Source organism: Microtus oregoni, unplaced genomic scaffold (genome assembly GCF_018167655.1).
Source record: "Microtus oregoni isolate MIOR12 unplaced genomic scaffold, Mior012 000022F_ref0000154, whole genome shotgun sequence".
Taxonomy (NCBI): domain Eukaryota; kingdom Metazoa; phylum Chordata; class Mammalia; order Rodentia; family Cricetidae; genus Microtus; species Microtus oregoni.
The window spans coordinates 11,929,369-11,949,871 of NW_024543081.1; the positions used below are offsets into that span (position 1 = coordinate 11,929,369).

Below are 20,503 nucleotides of genomic sequence, written 5' to 3' on the forward strand. Positions count from 1 at the left end.
GGAAAAGTTTCCCAAGCCCTCTTCCTGTCCTGCCATTCTTTCTGAATGCTGTCCCTGTTACCCACAGCCATGTGTGCTGTGTGATCCTTCAGAGCATCACCTAGGGCAACTCCTTCCTCCTCAGACAACATAGGTTAAGTTCACAAGAAAGAGGAAAACAGTGTGTTTAGCTCTAACATGGGCCCCTTTAAATCACACTAAATATTGTCAAAAAAAATTTGCCTAGTTCCATAATTTTGCCATGAATATTGGTACAACAGAGATACCTATGGTCCTTGGTTCACGGGGAACAATGTGTTGAACCAAGAAACCTTGGTGACTGGCACTTGATAAGATGCCTTCATTCAATGTCATCACTGTAAGTCCTGGGCTCTGGCCTCCATCTTTGGAGGTCCTGTCTCTGTGCCCGCCAAAACCTTGACACCTCCCCTGGAGTTGGGGCAAGGCAGCCCACCAAAATCTTGACTCCTCCCCTAGTCTATTTAAACTGCTCCCCAGAATGTCCCTTGGTGGCCTTTTCTCCCCATTCCCCGTGGTAGCATTTGTGGCTTCCAGGTTCCCTTCAAATCCACCCAAGAGCACAGGAATCCCATTAAATGTGGGAATACTTTTTTTTGTGGGAATACTTTTTAATTCGGCTCGTTGTCATTTGGCTTGATTGGGACTTTTGCATCGGCAGAGAGCTTGTGTTAGGAAAATTCCTAACAATCACTACCAAAATATTTGTCCACTGGTGACTCTGAGGATGAGCACAGGGGTGTGGGATCAGAGCAAAGATTCCGAACTCAGAGTGTTAGTGAATTGTGGAATGTTAGTTTAAGATGTGTTACATTTGTTTATGCTGTGGAATATTTGTTTAATGTTGCAAAGATGTGTTGCATTCTTTTATGCTGCATTTGTTTAACTCTGTGAAGCTGTCTAAAACACCTGATTGGTTTAATACTCAAACAGCCAATAGCAAGGCAGGAGAAAGGATAGGCGAGGCTGGCAAGCAGAGAGAATAAATAGGAAGAGAAAGATATACAGAAATAGAGAAAGGTAAAGCCCAAAGGCAAAAGGTAGGTAGGATAATTTAGGTTAAGAAAAGCTGGCAAGAAACAAGCAAAGCTAAGGACAGACATTCATAAGAAAGGATAAACCTCCTTGTGATTTATTTGGGAACTGGTGGCAGGCCCCCCAAAAGAGTAAAGAGAAAAAAACATTAGTGGGTTGTGAAGGATTCACCTTTCCCGAAAACCTCCCCCTCTTCGTCGTCTACTGGGAAGTCATCTGAAGCTCATGAAGTATCCAGTCTGCCTGCAGGAATGCCTGTGCTTGCCTGGGGTGCTCAGCCATGAGACCACACAGGTTGAGCATCCGAAAACCCTAAATCTGGAAGACTATCAAATGTTGAAGGTATCTCAGCATTGATTTGATACTGCAGAGGTTAAGTTTCAAGCTGCCCTCACAGCAGGGGTTATAGGTCATGTACCATCTAAACCAGTTGTGTACAACGGTGCCATCTGCCTGTATAAGGTCTCAATACACCTTAGTGAGTTCCTAGGCTACACATTGATCTCATTTGAAATTATGTCCTTACATGTCTGCAAAGAAGGGGTGTGGTAGAAACTTGGGTCATTTTTGACCCCCAGAGGCCCTGGAGAGGAAAGACATTGACCTTCTGGAGGGAAGAAGACCACAAGGTCTCCTTGTAAAGATGCCCGCGAGGACATGTACCCATGACTGGGAAGATTACCAGTTTATCCCTTTTCCACAATTCAATGAAAAGCAATATTCCTCCTTTTGAGAGCAAGCATTCTGATACCACAACAGTCAGAGCTGTGTCCCCTTTACTTGTGATGTCAAGCCCGACTGAAGCCTCATCTCTATGGTCTTCTTTCTAGGCTCTGTTTCTATCTCACCCAGGCCAGCATTGCTGCTGGCACTATCAGCTCCTGTCCAGGAGTCATCAGCAGGGTGGTGCCTGGAAGGCATCGTGCCTGGTGGGTAGTTTTATCATGAGGGGCCACAATCCAGAAAATGCTCTTACAATTTCAGGCACTGGGTCTATGAGGCCCAGACCTTGTATCTGTCTGTGTCTCAGCTGTGCAGCTGGTGACTGAATGCACACAGCTAAGGACAGCTGGGACCCATCCAAACTTGGCTACAGGAAGATCCCTAGGTAAGTTGGGGATCATCTCCTCCACATGTTTATCCTCTCAAGGGCTCTGGAGGAGGAGAGTTATGGCCCCATTTATGGAAGAGCTCAGCAAGGCTAGACACAGACTCAGGTCACAGACTCACTAGCATGCATGACTGGACTTGCAGTCAGAATGGGGTCTGTCTGTTCCTTTCTGCTCCTCTGCCCTCAGCCCAGGGGAGGGTGTGGGATCCCTCAGATGACATCACCACACTGCCTTGACCCTGACCCTGCTTGCAGGTCTGCCTGAGACATGATCAGGGGCCCTAGAAAGAAGGCAGTTGTTGTCTGTGCTCAGTCATTTTTGGAGAGCTACAAAACAGAAAATGGATGGAGGAAGTTGGGGACATTGGGCCCACCCTAATGTGTGGCATGGACACCCAAGCTGTTCTTGGGGTACTGCTGTTGCACCAATGGGAATAAGAATTCATTAAGGGATAGAGGATGACTAAGGGGTGCTGGCTCATGTGGTCTTTGTTGACTATGCTATGTCAGGCCCTGTGGAGAAACTGAGGCATAGCAGAGAGTGACCTGTCTATGGTACGTTAATGGAGGCTGACCAGGTGGGTGAGAGGCTACACTCCTTGTCATCAGCTGCCCTCTGCTAGCCTATGGGGGACAGAAGAGGAAGTCAAGGCTGTCCTGTGTGTGCAGGCGTGGAAGGGACTCAGGAAAGGGGACTGAGAGTGGACTCGGTGCAGAATCCCCAGGACCATCCCACACTGGTAAGCAGAGCTAGGATTGGCTGCCCCGCTGAACCCCATCAGGCTGCTCTCCACCTGTGGGTGCTGGGAGGCTGTGCAGCGGCACGGGAGACACTGGTCCCTCAGATGACAAAAGTGTGGTGGTATAGGAGGCCCTTCTGTATTTGTGTTGCTTTCGTTGGTTATTAAAGAAACTGCCTTGGCCTAGTTGATAGGGCGGAACTCAGGTAGGCAGGGAAGACAGACAGGATTCTGGGAAGAAGAAAACAGAGACAGGCAGATGCCAGGAATCTCCAGCCTGAGCTGGGCATAGGTTAGAATCTTGCCGGTAAGCCACAATCATGTGGTGATACACAAATTTAATAGAAATGGGTTAATCAAGATGTGAGAGTAAGTCAATAAGAGGCTAGATATAATGGGCCAGGCAGTAATTATATTAATACAATTTCTGTGTGGTTATTTAGGGTATAAGCTAGCCGGGTGGCGGGCCCACCACTCGAAATACTACAGTGTGGGAGGACCAGTGTGGACATGTCACTGGTGAGAAGGCAGGGAAGGTTCTCCAGAGGGAGGTGCAGACTGGCCCTGCCATGTAGGTGAGGTGAAGAAGCTGTCACTGTGTGTGCCCTGGCTCTCCCGGCAGCTGTCACTGCACGCGACCCCGCCCTCCCCGCAGCTGTCACTGCACGCGACCCCGCCCTCCCCGCAGCTGTCACTGCACGCGACCCCGCCCTCCCCGCAGCTGTCACTGCACGTGACCCCGCCCTCCCCGCAGCTGTCACTGCACGTGACCCCGCCCTCCCCGCAGCTGTCACTGCACGTGACCCCGCCCTCCGCGCAGCTGTCACTGCATGTGCCCTCGCTCTCCCCTCAGCTGTCACTGCACGTGACCCCGCCCTCCCCGCAGCTGTCACTGTGCACGCCCTCGCTCTCCCTGCAGCTGGGAGCTGATCACTGCCCCTCTGCTGCCTGACATGCAATCTGAGCGCACTCACTCACTTTCCCTATCTCTGAAGGGAATGTGAGCACAAGAGAACGTGAAGGTCTGCACATGAACCGTTAGTTCGTCCACTTGTGGCACTAGAGGTTGCACTCAGGGCCTCATTCACACTGAAGGGGGGCTTTCCACCACAGAACTGCACCCCTAGACTCGGGGCCGTTTGTTCTTTGTACTATGGTCTCTATGAGAAGCCTCAGCTGGCCTCAAACTGTCAGCATCCACCCTCCCTCAGCCTCTCCAGTGCTGAGGTTACCTCGTGCACAGTCAGATCTGCTGTTTCAGGCTACTGTGCACTAGTAGTCTAAGGAAAATGCCCACCCTCGTGCACTGCCCGTGTGAATATGAGTTATCACACACTATTTATCAACAATGAGCCTTAAGTTATGAAAAAGTTAAATGTTGACCCTGTGATCCAATCATTTTGTTTCTATAAATATCTAACAACAAATAACTCCCAGTGAAGAAGATTTTTCAAGAGAATATTCATTCTCTGCTGTTCACAAGAAGATTAAGAAACTAAGGCTGAACATTTAGGGAGAGAGCAGAGGGCTGGACGTGCCAGAGCAGGGATAGAGACGGGGTCTAACAGGACTCTAACCCCTGGTGGTATACAGATTCCTGCAGTACAAGGAAGATGTGAACTTTAGATCACTGTGGCACCCGTGAATTTAACCCCTGTCACAGGGCACAGGCCCTGATGTGGGTGAGAAGCCCCTCACAGTCACACAGGGAGTGGGGAGATGCTGCTGTGTGCCTTAGAGAGTGGAGAGTCATATCTAAAAGTTGGGGTGCCATCAGGACAGTTTGTAGTCAAGTCTCTGCCCTAGCATTACTGGGAAATTTGGGAGGGGGTCCTCAAACTTTTATGGTCTTAATTGGACTCACAGGAGTCCTCATCTCATGGAGGTTTTGGTTCCTTGATGAGGTGTGTATGAGGAGCCCTCTGTGTCCCAGACATACAGTACGTATTTCTATTATTGTCACTTCCCATGTGTTCCCACCTTGTAGTTGACAGAACACCTCCTCCCATGTCTCCTCTATATAGATTACATATTGTTTTCCTTCAAGGCTGTGTCCCTAGCTGGCAACATTCTCCATGGACAATACAAGGCATGAGAGCTCTGATGTGGCAAGGGTGAGGGGAGAGGGTAGACCAGATGACCGACATCTCTAAGCAGCAGTGTGGGGCCACAGGAGGAGAAACTCTGGCTGCCAGTAGTTTGGTCCTTTACCCCCACTCTGGTGGAACCACTGGGCCTCTGTCCCCTCCCATCTGACTTCCCTGCAGCTGTCCCCATGGCATCTTACAGTTGTTTTTCTCCTCCCTCCAGCCTGGACATGTGAAGAACTGTAAGAAAAACCTATCTGAAATCCATGGCTGGTGCTGAGGACCCAGACGCCCTCACAGCTCTGTCAGGTAGCTAAGTTCCACTTCTCTGACTGTCTCCAGATCACAAATTTCCCAAAATAGGAGGAAATGCCACATCTTTTACTTGTCCAAATCTGGTGCCTTTGGTTTTAGTGGTCCACCTATGTGTGGTGATTGTGTGTATGAGTGTGCTGCCTGTTCTTACTAAAAGATACCCCAGAGGCTCGTGGATTTGAACACTTGGTCTCCAGTTGGTGTTGTCATTTGGGGAGGTTATGGAACTCACAGGCCATGGAGCCTTACTGGAGAAAGTTCATCCCTGTGTGTGGACCTTTAGAGTTTATAGCTCAGCTGACTGCAGTATGCAAGCTTTAATCCCAGTACTAGGGAGTCCAAAGCAGGTGGGTCTCTGTGAGTTGATGCCAGACTGCTCTACACAGTGAGTTCCAGGCTGGCCAATGCTACATAGTGAGACCCTGTCTCAAAAATAAAATAAAAAGCAGGGCGGTGGTGGTGCATGCCTTTAATCCCAGCACTCAGGAGGCAGAGGCAGGCGGATCTCTGTGAGTTCGAGGCCAGCCTGGTCTACAAGAGCTAGTTCCAGGACAGGAACCAAAAGGCTACGGAGAAACCCTGTCTCGAAAATCAAAAAAAAAATAATAATAATAAAATAAAATAGAGTTCATAACCTTGCCCCTTCCAGTACATTCTATGATTCTTAGGTGCAGTAGAGATGTGATCTCTCCATTTCCAACACCTGCTTCTGTCCCTTCACTGCCACTCTGAACATCTCTCCCTGTGGAGATGGAGGCCAAATGGATCTTCATTAATGCACTCCTGCGGTGGTGTTTATGATGACTGCAGAGAAGTCATTGTCCAGCAGGTCTCACCAGAGTGGGTTCTTGGGAGAGAGAGAGACAGAGACAGAGAGAGAGAGAGAGAGAGAGAGAGAGAGAGAGGAGGGAGAGACTGTGTGTGTGTGTGTGTGTGTATAAAAAGAGAGTGTGTGTCCATAAGAAAAATTATCCATTATGATCAAGTAGGCTTCATCCCAGAGATGCAGGGCTGGTTCAACATACGCAAATCTATCAATGTAATCCACCATATAAATAAACTGAAAGAAAAAAACCATATGATCATTTCACTAGATGCGGAAAAAGCATTCGACAAAATTCAACACCCCTTTATGATAAAGGTCTTGGAGAGAATAGGGATACAAGGGTCCTACCTAAATATAATAAAAGCTATTTACAGCAAGCCAACAGCTAACATTAAATTAAACGGAGAAAAACTCAAAGCCATCCCACTAAAATCAGGAACACGACAAGGATGTCCACTCTCTCCATACCTCTTCAATATAGTGCTTGAAATTCTAGCAATAGCAATAAGACAACATAAGGAGATCAAGGGGATTCGTATTGGAAAGGAAGAAGTTAAGCTTTCGTTATTTGCAGATGATATGATAGTGTACATAAGCGACCCCAAAAATTCTACCAAAGAACTCCTACAGCTGATAAACAGCTTTAGTAACGTGGCAGGATACAAGATCAACTCCAAAAAATCAGTGGCCTTCCTATACACCAAGGATAAGGAAGCAGAGAGGGAAATCAGAGAAGCATCACCTTTCACGATAGCCACAAATAGCATAAAATACCTTGGGGTAACCCTGACCAAGGAAGTGAAAGATCTACTTGACAAGAACTATAAGTCTTTGAAGAAAGAAATTGAAGAAGACACCAGAAAATGGAAAGACCTCCCTTGCTCTTGGATTGGGAGGACCAACATAGTAAAAATGGCAATTCTACCAAAAGCAATCTATAGATTCAATGCAATCCCCATCAAAATCCCATCAAAATTCTTCATAGATCTGGAGAAGACAATAATCAACTTTATATGGAAAAACAAAAAACCCAGGATAGCCAAAACAATCTTATACAATAAAGGTTTGTCTGGAGGCATTACCATCCCTGACTTCAAACTCTATTACAGAGCTACAGTATTGAAAACAGCTTGGTATTGGCATAAAAACAGAGAAGTCGACCAATGGAATCGAATAGAAGACCCTGACATTAACCCACAAACCTATGAACACCTGATCTTCGATAAAGGAGCTAAAAGTATACAATGGAAAAAAGAGAGCATCTTCAACAAATGGTGCTGGCAAAACTGGATGTCAATCTGTAGAAGAATGAAAATAGATCCATATCTATCACCATGCACAAAACTCAAATCCAAATGGATTAAAGACCTCAATATCAGTCCGAACACACTGAACCTGATAGAAGAGAAAGTGGGAAGTACTCTACAGCACATGGGCACAGGAGACCACTTCCTATGTATAACCCCAGCAGCACAGACACTAAGGGCATCATTGAATAAATGGGACTTCCTGAGGCTGAGAAGCTTCTGTAAAGCAAAGGACACTGTCACTAAGACAAAAAGACAACCCACTGACTGGGAGAAGATCTTCACCAACCCTGCAACTGACAAAGGTTTGATCTCCAAAATATATAAAGAACTCAAGAAACTAGACCGTAAAAGGCTAATCAACCCAATTATAAAATGGGGCACTGATCTGAACAGAGAATTCTCAACAGAAGAACTTCAAATGGCCAAAAGACACTTAAGGTCATGCTCAACTTCCTTAGCGATCAGGGAAATGCAAATCAAGACAACTTTAAGATACCACCTTACACCTGTCAGAATGGCTAAAATAAAAAACACCAATGATAGCCTTTGCTGGAGAGGTTGTGGAGAAAGGGGTACACTCACCCGTTGCTGGTGGGAATGCAAACTTGTGCAACCACTCTGGAAAGCAGTGTTTCGGTTTCTCAGGAAATTCGGGATCAACCTACCCCTGGATCCAGCAATACCACTCTTGGGAATATACCCAAGAGAGGCCCTATCATACAACAAAAGTATATGCTCAACTATGTTCATGGCAGCATTGTTTGTAATAGCCAGAACCTGGAAACAACCTAGATGCCCTTCAACGGAAGAATGGATGAAGAAAGTATGGAATATATACATATTAGAGTATTACTCAGCAGTAAAAAACAAGGACTTCTTGAATTTTGCATACAAATGGATGGAAATAGAAAACACTATCCTGAGTGAGGTAAGCCAGACCCAAAAAGAGGAACATGGGATGTACTCACTCATATTTGGTTTCTAGCCATAAATAAAGGACATTGAGCCTATAATTCATGTTCCTAGAGAAGCTAAATAAGGTGAATCCAAAGACAAACACATAGGCATCCTCAGGAATATTAACCTTCATCAGGCGATGAAAGGAGACAGAGACAGAGACCCACACGGGAGCACCGGACAGAAATCTCAAGGTCCAAATCAGGAGCAGAAGGAGACGGAGCACGAGCAAGGAACTCAGGACCACGAGGGGTGCACCCACACACTGAGACAATGGGGATGTTCTATTGGGATCTCACCAAGGCCAGCTGGCCTAGGTCTGAAAAAGCATGGGATAAATCCGGACTAGCTGAACATAGCGGACAATGAGGAATACTGAGAATACAAGAACAATTGCAGTGGGTTTTTGATCCTACTGCACGTACTGGCTTTGTGGGAGCCTAGGCAGTTTGAATGCTCACCTTACGAGACCTGGATAGAGGAGGGCAGTCCTTGGGCTTCCCACAGGTCAGGGAACCCTGATTGCTCTTCGAGCAGATGAGGGGGGGGGACTTGATCGGGGGAGGGGGAGGGAAATGGGAAGCGGTTGTGGGGACGAGGCAGAAATCCTTAATAAATAAATAAATTAAGAAAAAAAAGAGTGTGTGTATATGTGTGGAGTATATATAGTAAATATTTGCTGTGTATGTATAGAAAGCGAGTGGGAGAGAGAAATATACATACATGCAAGGAATAAGAGAGACTTCTAACTATGGACTAGAAATGAATTGAATACTGTAAGCAGAGCCCCAGGGGTCCGTGTGGCAGGATCCTGGAAGGCAGTCCTGCTGAGAGCAGTGCAGAAGGGTGCAGACTGGCTCATGCAGTTTCAGAGGAATGCAAGGACTTTATTGGCAACTGGGCTAGAGGTCGTGTTTTCTGTCCATATTCTGAGAACTTACAGAAGACTAAATTAAAAAGTAATGGACTAATTATTTGGTGGGGAAAAGCTCAACAGAGCATAATACAGAGTCTCTAGAATGATTATTAATAGTGACTCTCTGCAGGTCTACAATGGAAGAGCAAGTGGGACAGTAGGAAATGATAGTGTTTGATGCTTTGCACTGGAGACCAAAGGACGCTAGGAATCTCAATGTCACAGAATGGCTGTGAGGGGTTGGGGACATAAACAGGAGGCTCCTGCTCTGCAGTGGAGCAGTGGGAGGGGGCAGTGGTGACAGGACCCCAACCACCTGGACTCCAGCTTCTGTAGGGAGAAAACCAAAACGTTCTTGCTCCTGGAAAGACATTGTTTCGATGAAAAAAGCTGCAATCTGGTGTGGTTTATTGTGACAAGGGTCCATCCCAAGCTAACAGTCAAACCTGGTGCGCTGTGTATGGATACTGCCTGTGGAGTCATGAAATATGCAGGAGTTAAGTGGTCACGGATGCTCTCTATGGTGTCAGAGCTCCCTAAATCAGAAAATAACCTGAGCCCCTCCCATGCTCAGTAGACACTGATGTTAATTCCATATTGTCTAAAATTCTACTATTGACACAACGTGCAAATGGAGAACCCACTAGTGGTTTGAAAATCACATTTGAAGGAGCTGGTGCCACGTGTTTGACCTGTCAGAGGCTCGTGGTAGATGTAACAAGGGACTTCAACAAAACGTCTGTGGGTCCCCTCAGCCATAGAAGCCCATGTCCATGACAAACATATGGAAATTTGGTCCAAATAAGCACCCTCATCCTGGTGTGCAGAGGGAGCAGGGTCATTACATTTGCACATGGTGTCTCCTCTGTATGGGTGGAGAAGGGTCAGAGTAAGAAATAGATGGAGGGGGAGGGGGACACAGAGAGACAAGTGTGTACACATAATAGACAATAAAATGGCGGACAGATGATAGAGAGTGGACCTCTGGTATCTCATTGTCATAAAGACACCAGTCCCACTATCTCCATATTCATGGCATCATTTTGTCTTCATTACTTTACTTCCTTAAAGGTTCAGTCTCCAAAAACAGTTGCTGAGCCAAGGGCTTTTACATGTGCCTTTGGGAGACATAATTGAACCACCAACCCTGGAGACCCCATTAGGACCCATGGGCAAATGCTTGGGAACATGGCATCTGGCCACCTCCTGCTTCTTGCCATTTAACCTCTTCCATGCTGTCTTTTAACCTCACTCTTTTTCTTGGTAGAGGCAGGACGCATTGTGAAAGAAGTCACTGATTTTCTCACAAAAGCACTCAGCAGAGAGGATCTGGAGCACCTGATAACTGAAGATGGAGTCTGGAAGGCATTTGTGGAGGCAGCAGCATTGTCAAGGTTACCTGCGTGGTGCACCCAGCGCTGCCCAACAGACCATGAGGATGAGGGCTTTCTGGGCGGGCATATCCACTCTAGGCAGTCCCAGGGGTGGGGTTGTGGACATTCCTTCTCAACAATCCAGGAGGGATGTTTCCACTATTTTATCCTTGGTGGACATCACCTCGGGTTGACTGAAGATGTTGCTCAAGGTGCCAGGACCGATTCTGCCACCTACTAGTTCTGTGACCTTGGCAAGTTAGTTAGCACTTCCTGCGTGTCACCACCATGAGACTGCAGTGTGAGAAAATAAGATCAAATGTGTGCAGCTCTCGGCATGTGGCCAGTACACAGTGGGTGCCCCTGAAATTATCACTGAGAGCTCTTTAGACATGGGAGGAGACCAGGGCCAGGAGTCTCCTATAGGACTGAGAAATGAAGAACTTATTGTGAGACAAGTGAGAAAAGTCTAGATATGATCAGCCCTGTCACCAGGTTCTGTCCCACCTGAGGAACTATAACAACAGCAGGGTCCTCTGTGAACTGAGGAGGCCGAGAGCCCACAGTGCAGCTGCACAGAGCTGGGTTGACCCTGACTGTCCTTACTGAGATCTGGAGCCCAGCTGTGTTCAGTAGGAATAAAAGTGCAGGCTGATAGGACATGATGACAGCCTGGGATGAGCAGCAGGTCAGGGATGGAAAACCAAGTGCCAGCACCCTTTCTGAAGACCAGAGAGACCATGACAAGTGTCTCAGCCAGGGTTCAGGAAAGACTGAGAGTGACCCTAGAATGGAGGTGCAGGAAGAAGGCAAGGACAGCAGGGAGGGAAGGATGGAGGAATTGGAGGCACAGAGAAGAGGATGGTCAGGGTAAGAGAAGGGACATTTGTCCCCTGCTCTGGCTTCATCTTCATGGATGTGCAGGCCTGTGCCCAGGTGTATCCTCCACACACTGTCTTTGCTTAAGAGTTCCCAGGTGTTCTTTGCGACTTGCTTCTGTTCTACATGGTGCTCCCTGATTATGAGGAAGGACATGTGGCTAGAGATAGCTTCAAAATTCAGTGTGGTTGGAGGATGATTCACGTAAATCTTAGAATCTAAGGGGACCCCTATGTCACCATAGCAGAGGAAAGTGCTTCTCTTATTGTCTTGTCCAAATTCAAGGGCTATCTGGCCTACTGCTTACTGCTCTCCAGGCTCCTTGCATCTTTGCACATGCTGTTGCTGTGTTCAAATGTGATGCTGATACCAGCTGTGGTGTCTGGTAGCCTGGTGACCTCTGTCTGCAGGACCCTGAACTAGACCTGCCAGGTGGTGGGTCAGGACTGAGTGAGGGGTGGGAGTCAGTGTGGAATCAGGGTTAGTGGCAGCTGATCTGTCTCAGTCATCTGGAGCTTGCACCAATCTTGTGAGCTCCAACAAATGGAGGGAAAGAGCTTTGGGCGTCTGCATAGAGCAGACCACAGGCAAATGATCTGGAAGGTCTCTTGTGGCTCTGAGGGTTTGTTTGGGGTTTAATTTTAAATTCTCTGAGATAGCTAAATGACAAAGTCTGATAAAAGAGTACCAGTGAGTCTTCCTTTTTTTTTGTTGTTTTGTTTTGTTTTATTTTTCGAGACAGGGTTTCTCTGTAGCTTTGGAGCCTGTCCTAGAACTAGCTCTTGTAGACCAGGCTGGTCTCGAACTCAGAGATCCGCCTCCCTCTGCCTCCCAAGTGCTGGGATTAAAGGCGTGTTTCACCACAGTCTGTGAGCCTTCTTTTTATATTTGACACCAGCTGTTGATGAAGGACTACTTTAAAGCAACGAGGATTGAGAACTTTTAAAAACAATCATAGAACTCACATGTAAGACAGTTGCCACATAGTAACAGTTGACCACAAAACACAGAGGGTTAAAAATGAGCCAATAGAAACATCCACCAGATGGAAATGAGAGAGATTCAAGCTTCAAGTTTCTTCTCCTTAGGACATATTGTTGTCCTGCATTGAGTGTGTGACAAATCACATGACTACTGCACACCGGGAAATCACATGACCACTGCACACCAGGCATCACATGACCACTGCACACCAGGAAATCACATGACCTCTGCACACCAGGAAATCACATGACCTCTGCACACCAGGAAATCATATGACCACTGTACACCAGGAAATCACATGACCTCTGCACACCAGGAAATCACATGACCTCTGCACACCAGGAAATCACATGACTACTGCACAACAGGAAATCACATGACCACTGCACACCAGAAAGCCCACCCTAGGAAAGAATCTTCATCCTGAAGCAGGTCCAAGAAGACAGGAGGACACTGCTCAGGACTGTTGACCTAGTCGAATAGAGGTGGAGTCACTCTGTACACACAAGGAGCTGGGGACCTGCAGACACATGTCAGGAGGGCAGGACAGCAGATCCTTTACAGGGACATCAACAACAGATCAATTCAGTGACAGAGGCCTCATAAAAATCTTCCTAAAGTCAGTGTTTTGGCCTCCGGGTCCACTGCAGGTCAGAAATGGCACCAAAGTTCCCACCACACCTCCTATCTTTCAGGTTGAGCATTTTTATAGAAAGTTCTTGGGAACAGATCCTGCATTTCCCCACTTTGAGTTATTTGTAGATATTTTGTGAAGTTTCTTACAGGTGGGACCCGAATCTACACAAATGCTGACACTGTACAGGAGATGGGGGGGTATGCAAAGCTCCTAAAGCAATTGTGCTGTCCCTGCGTACTGTCCCATAAGGACAGATGTGGGGCTTCAGACCGCTCAGGTTTGGAATCCTTTCAGATTGATGAGTGCACTCTTGGCATGCACTGTTTATGCATGATCCATTGCAGAGCTCCCCAGGCAAGCACGGACATTCCTGCAGGCTGGGTTCTGCACGGGCTGAAGATGACTTCCCATCTGCTGGTAGCAGAAAGGAGACTCCTGGGAAATGTGAATCCTTCACAGCACACACAGTTCTCTGAACTAAAGAGTACTTGCTCTAATCCCACCTCCCTGTGCTCGTCTACAGGGCTCCCACAGATAGTGATGACACTGACCGTGAGTGGAGGCATTTCATCAAGAGTCTCACTACAGTATCTTGACTCTACTTTACACACAGACCCCTACAGTCATGTATGAGGTACCAAATGTTCATGGCCGACTACAAAATTGGGTATATGTAAAATTTTTGCCCGTTGGGTTTGTGGTATGAAAGTGAGGTTTGTACAAGCTTTTAGCTTTAAAAAAAATAATAACTGAGCCGGGCAATGGTGGCTCACGCCTTTAATCCCATCACTCGGGAGGCAGAGGCAGGCGGATCTCTGTGAGTTCGAGACCAGCCTGGTCTACAGAGCTAGTTCCAGGACAGGCTCCAAAGCCACAGAGAAACCCTGTCTCGAAAAAATAATAATAATAATAACTGTTTTCTTCATGCACTTGACCTCTTCCATCACAGTGAGCAGGAAGCTGCATTGCATGATGTTCTGGAGAAGCATTTAGCACAGGAGCCCGCAGATGAAAATGATGAACCTCAAAAGCAGCAGCAGAAAGAGAATTTTTTGAAAGAATTTCCTGAGTTGAAAAGGAAACTTGAAGAACACATCAGGAAGCTCCGAGCTCTGGCTGACCATCTTGACCAGGTGCACAGGGGCTGCACCATCTCCAATGTGGTGTCCGGCTCCAGCAGCATCGCCTCTGCACTCCTTTGTTTAGGCATGGGATCCATTACAGGAGGGGCCAGTCTGCTGCTCTCAGCAGCCTCCTTGGGGCTGGCAGCCAGTATAACTAGTCTCGCCACCACCATCGTGGAAGAGTCGAGCCGCTTGTCAGATGAAAGTGAAGCCAGTCGCCTGGTTGGAGCCAGCATGGACATACTGAACACGATTATGAAGATCGTGCCTATGATCACAGTCAAACTTGGTAATACAAGCTTGACTTTAGTCAGGACCTGGAAAGCCTTCAAAGAGCAGATTGATGCCATCCGGACAGCCAAAGCCAGCTCTCACTTAAGAGCAAGGGCTACAGGATGCATCCCTGACCAAGGCTCAAGGCACATGGGGAAGACATTACCCAGCCTTGCTCTCCCAGTGACCAGAGGAGCCAGGATTAGAACAGTAGGCTTTACCAGTATCATCCTTGCATTGGATGTGTATCGCCTGGTGACTGACTCCATGGATTTGTACAATGGAACGCCAACACAGTCAGCTACAGCACTGCGGGACCTGGCTAATAAGCTGGAGGAGAAGCTGCAGAACTTTGAGCAGATCCACAAGGCTCTTCAGTCGGACCTGCCTCAGTGAACCCTCACACCGCAGTTAGCTTGGGGCATGCCATTACAAGGGAAATAGCATGAGATCAAGTCTCTGGAACTGAGTATTGAGACGTTTGTGTTTCTGTGGCCCAGCACAGCAAGGTCAATGCTGAAGGCTAGCGATTCATTGGGAAGACAGGAACTGGGGTCTAAAAGAAGGGGCCAGAGTGGCCTAAAGAGTAGAGAATGTTACTAAAACATGGTGGGTGTGATCAGAGAGGGCTGTGTAGGAACAAGCGAGGAGAAGGCAGGAAACCTGAGGAGGGAGAAAGTCAGAGTGGGAGTTCTGGATATGGAGAAGCCACAGCAGCTGACCACATCCCCTCTCCCAGGGGAAGTGTCCCTACGACACTTCAGCATCACTCCAGCATCAGCAGGATCCACTCACCCTTGTGTCCTCCAGGCAGTGACCTCTGCATAGTGATAGTGATGGGGATGAAGATGATGCTGAGGATGGTGGTGGTGGCAGCAGAAAAGATGGAGTTCTTGAGAAGTAGTCAGTCCTCCAGGGGGACAGGGTCACCAGAGAGACCAATGGTATCAAAGTGAATGTCTGTGTGTGTGATGTGACAGTGGTCGGTTCTGGGGGTTGAGAGTCAAGGCAGATTTACATGAGAGGTCAGATAACTTGTGATTTGGAGTCAACGTGTCTATGACAGGAGACTCAGCCTGTGACCCTCAGCTTCCTCTCATACTGGAGAGAGATGTGATGGCCAAGACAGTGTCTCAGATTAACTGGCTCTTGTCCTCTTATATTTATAGACTTGTGTTCAATAAATATTAACCTCCTGGTCTAGATAAATTGAGTATAGAGCAGTCGATTGCGGCAGAAGAAGATGGCATGGGAGCAAAGAAAAGTGCGGGGTCAAGATAGCATAGTGTTCTCGTTGGTGGAGAGCTATGCACAGTGCCAAGTAGAGGGAAGATGGAAGCCTGGTGGGCTGCCACAGGGCTCAGAGGGAGGAGTTACATATGGTAAGCAGGATACTGGTGACATTTATCAGAGTCAGAATGGGACTACTCCGGTCTCAGATAACACTAAGGATGCTAGGTGTGTCTCCAACACTGACAGCCCTGCAGACCCCATGCAAAACCCACATGCCACTGTAATGACAGGCCATGTAGGGGCAGCAGGTTAGAGTTTCTCATGGCCACTCTTGATGCTTAGACTCAGATGGCTGTAGTCAGGCCAAGCTGGATCTAACACATTGAGCCTGTGTAATCTTGGCCCACTGGTTCCTCTAGGCATTGGTCTCCTGACTTCCATTTGCCTTTGGGTAACAATCCCATGGCTCTGAAGTGTTGTGACTCAACTCAGGGACACTGGAATAAGAAACATATTCTCAGAACCCTTGACAGGCTGAGGATTTCTCGTCTACTGATGGTATGGACTGGTTCAGAATGACTGTCAGCAGAACATGCAATTTCCTTCCCTATGCTTTACAGTTCTTGGAAGTTTTGTCTTGCATGGTCCCTCAGATGTCCAGCTGGTCTGAGCCATGCCCTTTATCTAGGGTGTTGGTTATGATGGAGTGACCAAGGAACCTTTGGTAGCCATGGCTACCTCTGAAAGGCCTAGAGACCCCTCACAACTGCCTTGGTTTATTTGTTCATTTACATGACACCGACAACATACACCTGTATAGTCCATGTTTATCAGCCAAGGATCCCAGGGACGCTGCTACAGGAAGGTTTACCTGCCTACTGGGGCGTGGCCTCAGAGACTATTTATCCGGATGCCAAATTGCATCCGGCCCCTTCTCTCCTCCCCCCTGGTTCCCATTTTGATCGTTCAGGTTGTTTTGGATCTCATCTCCATCCACCGTTCAAGCAGAGAATCCTGATTTGTAAGTTTTCCCCCTAAATAAATAACTGTCTATCTCTCAGTTCTGAGTCAGTGTGAGATTTCTTTTAAGCACCTGGTATCTCTGTCTTCAGGACACGCCTGTTAGAGTCAGGTGAATCAGTCAGGTGTTCTCAAGGAGGAAGAAGGCTCGCTTTGGCACCATGGTATTAGTGAAAGAGTTGGGAGAAGCCACTGTAGGAGCTGGGCTTAGGTGAGCAGGATGGAGGAGTGTCCACAGCAATGGTTCTCAGCCTTCCTGATGCTGGGTCCCCTTAATACACTTTCTCATGTTGTGGCGACTCTAACCATAAAATTATTTTTGTTGTCACCTCATAACTGTTATTTTGCCACTGTTATTTATGAATCATAATGTAAATATCTGGAATTTCCAATGCTCTTAGGTGACCCCTGTGAAAGGGTTATTTGACACCCCCTCCCCGCCCAAAAGGGCTCCCGACCCACAGGTTGAGAACCACTGGTCTACAGAATCTGCTGCAAAAAGTGAAGGATAGATCTATGTACAGGTGTCTCTGTAAATCCTATCTCTACAGAGAGACAGCAGAGAGGGGACATCTTGAAAATGTCAGTCTCTCTTGCAGGACAAAAGAGAATCTCTTAATCTGTTTGGAACCGAGCACATAACACACAGTGAGAACCAAAGGGTGATGGAAAACTGTGATCTGCAAAGTCAAAATGCTGGAACTTTATCAAGCAGCAATGGTCACCATCTTGTCCATGCCAATGGGTGCAGCCACTGTGGACATTTCCATTCTAATGGACGTAGTCAGCCTTGTAAAAACTCAAAGCATTCGCAGAGCTGCAGGAGCAGGCTCAGGACCTGGAGCAGAAGTTGCAGGAACTCATCCTGTCCCATGAGTCTTTTTTTTTTTAAATTTATTTATTTATTAAGGATTTCTGCCTCCTCCCCGCCACCGCCTCCTATTTCCCTCCCCCTCCCCCGATCAAGTCCCCCTCCCTCATCTGCTCGAAGAGCAATCAGGGTTCCCTGATCTGTGGGAAGCCCAAGGACCGCCCACCTCTATCCAGGTCTAGTAAGGTGAGCATCCAAACTGCCTAGGCTCCCCCAAAGCCAGTACGTGCAGTAGGATCAAAAACCCACTGCAATTGTTCTTGAGTTCTCAGTAGTCCTCATTGTCCGCTATGTTCAGAGAGTCCGGATTTATACCATGCTTTTTCAGACCCAGGCCAGCTGGCCTTGGTGAGTTCCCGATAGAACATCCCCATTGTCTCAGTGTGTGGGTGCACCCCTCGCGGTCCTGAGTTCCTTGCTCGTGCTCCCTCTCCTTCTGCTCCTAATTTGGACCTTTGTCCCATGAGTCTTTGACTCAAGAACCTCTTCTTCTCCACAGCGGGCCAGGGATCAGGGAAGATGTGCTGGACAGAGGCACGGACAGATGAGAACCACCAACTGTATCACTTCACGGCGATGAATCATGGCAGCAGTCCCTGCCGGGGGAGAGGCCCTATGGGGAGGTGGGAAGCCAGAGCACATAGAGCCCTAGTGACATCAGGAGTTAGACCCCAGCAGTCAGCATGGGGTCCTGACCCTGGCAGCTTCTACTTGCCAACAAGCGCTTGCTGGCTGCAGCTGAAGACAACCTGTTTCCTAGAAAAACCATGAAGGCAAATGACAGGAAACGAATAGGCAGCTGGGGACTGCCCCGCCAAAAGTCCCCTCTCCTTTGCAAAGTCCATTTTTAAAACCCCAAACCAAAAGTCAAACAGCAGCCAAACAGACCTTTGGGACCTCTCCTGTTGGGCGGGAGCCTTGATCATCCAGCTGCCAGATTCTAGCAGGACTCTCAAGAGCTCCCTGACACACACAGCACTCTTGCCCTGCTGTCTGTGCAACCCGTTCGTCACACTCTAAAACAGATCGTGAGCCAGCTTCTGGGGCTGGACACTCTGATGATGGCTCTTATATGTCTCTTTTATTTATTCTTTGGTAATTTCATACATATAGACTATTATATTGATCATATCCATCCCCAACCTCCCACACTCTCCCCAGACACCCACAACATATGCCCCTTCTACCTTTGTTTCATTTCTTACCCCCACTAAGTCCAACTGGTGCCCCTTGATGCTGGCACCTTGACTGATCCAGCTGGCTTGACCAAGTGTGGGTGGCCATAGCTGCAACGAGTTTGTGAGAGCCACAACCCTGCCATGCCCAAAAGAGAGCATTTCACGGCCCTCCTCCCCATCCTGTAGCTCTTAAGTTCTTTCCACCCCTCTTCCATGATGTTCCCTGAGCCTTGGCAGGTGTCAGGAGGTGGGAAGGGATACGGACATCTCAACTGGAGCTCAGCACACGACAGTCACTTATTCTCGGCACTTAAGCAGTCAAGAACCTGCATTGCTTGCTGCCCACTGCAGAGAGAAGCTTCTCTGGCCAAGGGTGAGGCAAGCACTGATCTATGGGTATAGAAAGAAATACTCAGAAGACTGCTTGACAACATGTCCAGTCTCAGCAAGTCAAATGTAGTAGGTCCCCCCTTGTGCCTATGACCTCCTGGCTTTATAGAAGGCTTACAGGACTGGGCATGAGTTTCCACCGATGAAACAGGCTTTCCTCAAATCCATTGCAAAAGCAGCTGGTTTCTCCCTTAACCTTTAGCCACCACTGCACCAATGGGCACACCTAGCCTGGGATCACTACTAAGAGTATGAGGTTTGCTTCTGGATAAGACCACTGAGGGGTTCTTCCCCAGGAGCCTGCATAGCACCTCCTAACACTATGAAAGCTAGGCAGTGTTGAGAAACTGAGATCAAGGACTTCTGTGGAGTCTGTGTGGCCTCCATCTTACCTGAGAGTCCTCCCACAGGCGAGAAGAGTGTTCCAGATGACACACTTCTACAAGCCCCCATCCCCACTGACAAATGAATCCAGCGAGACTCTAGTCTCTCTCCAGTCTCGCCACCACCCCCTCCTGTGTTGGGTCAGTCATTCACTCTTGAAAGCATGAAAGGCTTGTTTCTACTCATGGTTTAGCAATTCCAATCCACAGTTAGCTGGCTCCATTGCTTTTCGGTCTTTGATAGAAACTTCATGGCACAGGGGCATGACAGAGGGAAAGTGATCACCATAGGGCAGTCAGGAAGCATAGGGGACCAACATGAAAGAGCCAGAACCAAGATAACCCTTCAGGAGCATCCCCCAGCTCTAAGTGCATGTCCCAGCTCTAAGTACATGTTCCAGTTCTAAGTGCATGTCCCAGCTCTAAGTGCATGTCTCAGTTCTCAGTGCATGCCCCAGCTTTAAGTGCATGTCTCAGCTCTCAGTGCATGCCCCAGCTCTAAGTGCATGGCCCAGCTCTAAGTGCATGTCCCAGCTGTAAGTGCGTGTCCCAGCTCTAAGTGCATGTCCCAGCTCTAAGTGCATGCCCCAGCTCTAAGTGCATGCCCCAGCTCTAAGTGCATGTCTCAGCTCTCAGTGCATGCCCCAGCTCTAAGTGCATGTCCCAGCTCTAAGTGCATGTCCCGGCTCTCAGTGCATGTCTCAGCTCTCAGTGCATGCCTCAGCTCTCAGTGCATGCCCCAGCTCTCAGTGCATGCCTCAGCTCTCAGTGCATGCCTCGGCTCTCAGTGCATGCCCCAGCTCTAAGTGCATGTCCCAGCACTGCTTTGGGAGAGGAAGCCTG

General features: G+C 48.0%; 1 protein-coding gene across 1 annotated transcript; it reads left to right on the forward strand.

The window, feature by feature from the left end:
* The first annotated feature begins 5,257 nt into the window (after nt 1-5,257).
* Nucleotides 5,258-14,981, forward strand: LOC121461460 (apolipoprotein L3-like). Its single transcript, XM_041672544.1, has 3 exons — nt 5,258-5,300; nt 10,583-10,709; nt 14,138-14,981. The coding sequence occupies exons 1-3, from the start codon at nt 5,258-5,260 to the stop codon at nt 14,979-14,981; spliced, it is 1,014 nt and encodes a 337-aa protein (XP_041528478.1).
* The last annotated feature ends 5,522 nt before the right edge of the window (nt 14,982-20,503 follow it).

Excerpts from the sequence above, each read along its gene's own strand:
- LOC121461460 (XM_041672544.1), top strand. The coding sequence starts at position 5,258 with ATGGCTGGTGCTGAGGACCCAGACGCCCTCACAGCTCTGTCAG. Across the intron at positions 5,301-10,582 it reads CGCCCTCACAGCTCTGTCAG|AGGCAGGACGCATTGTGAAA; the intron begins GTAGCTAAGTTC and ends TTTTCTTGGTAG. Across the intron at positions 10,710-14,137 it reads GAGGCAGCAGCATTGTCAAG|TGAGCAGGAAGCTGCATTGC; the intron begins GTTACCTGCGTG and ends CTTCCATCACAG.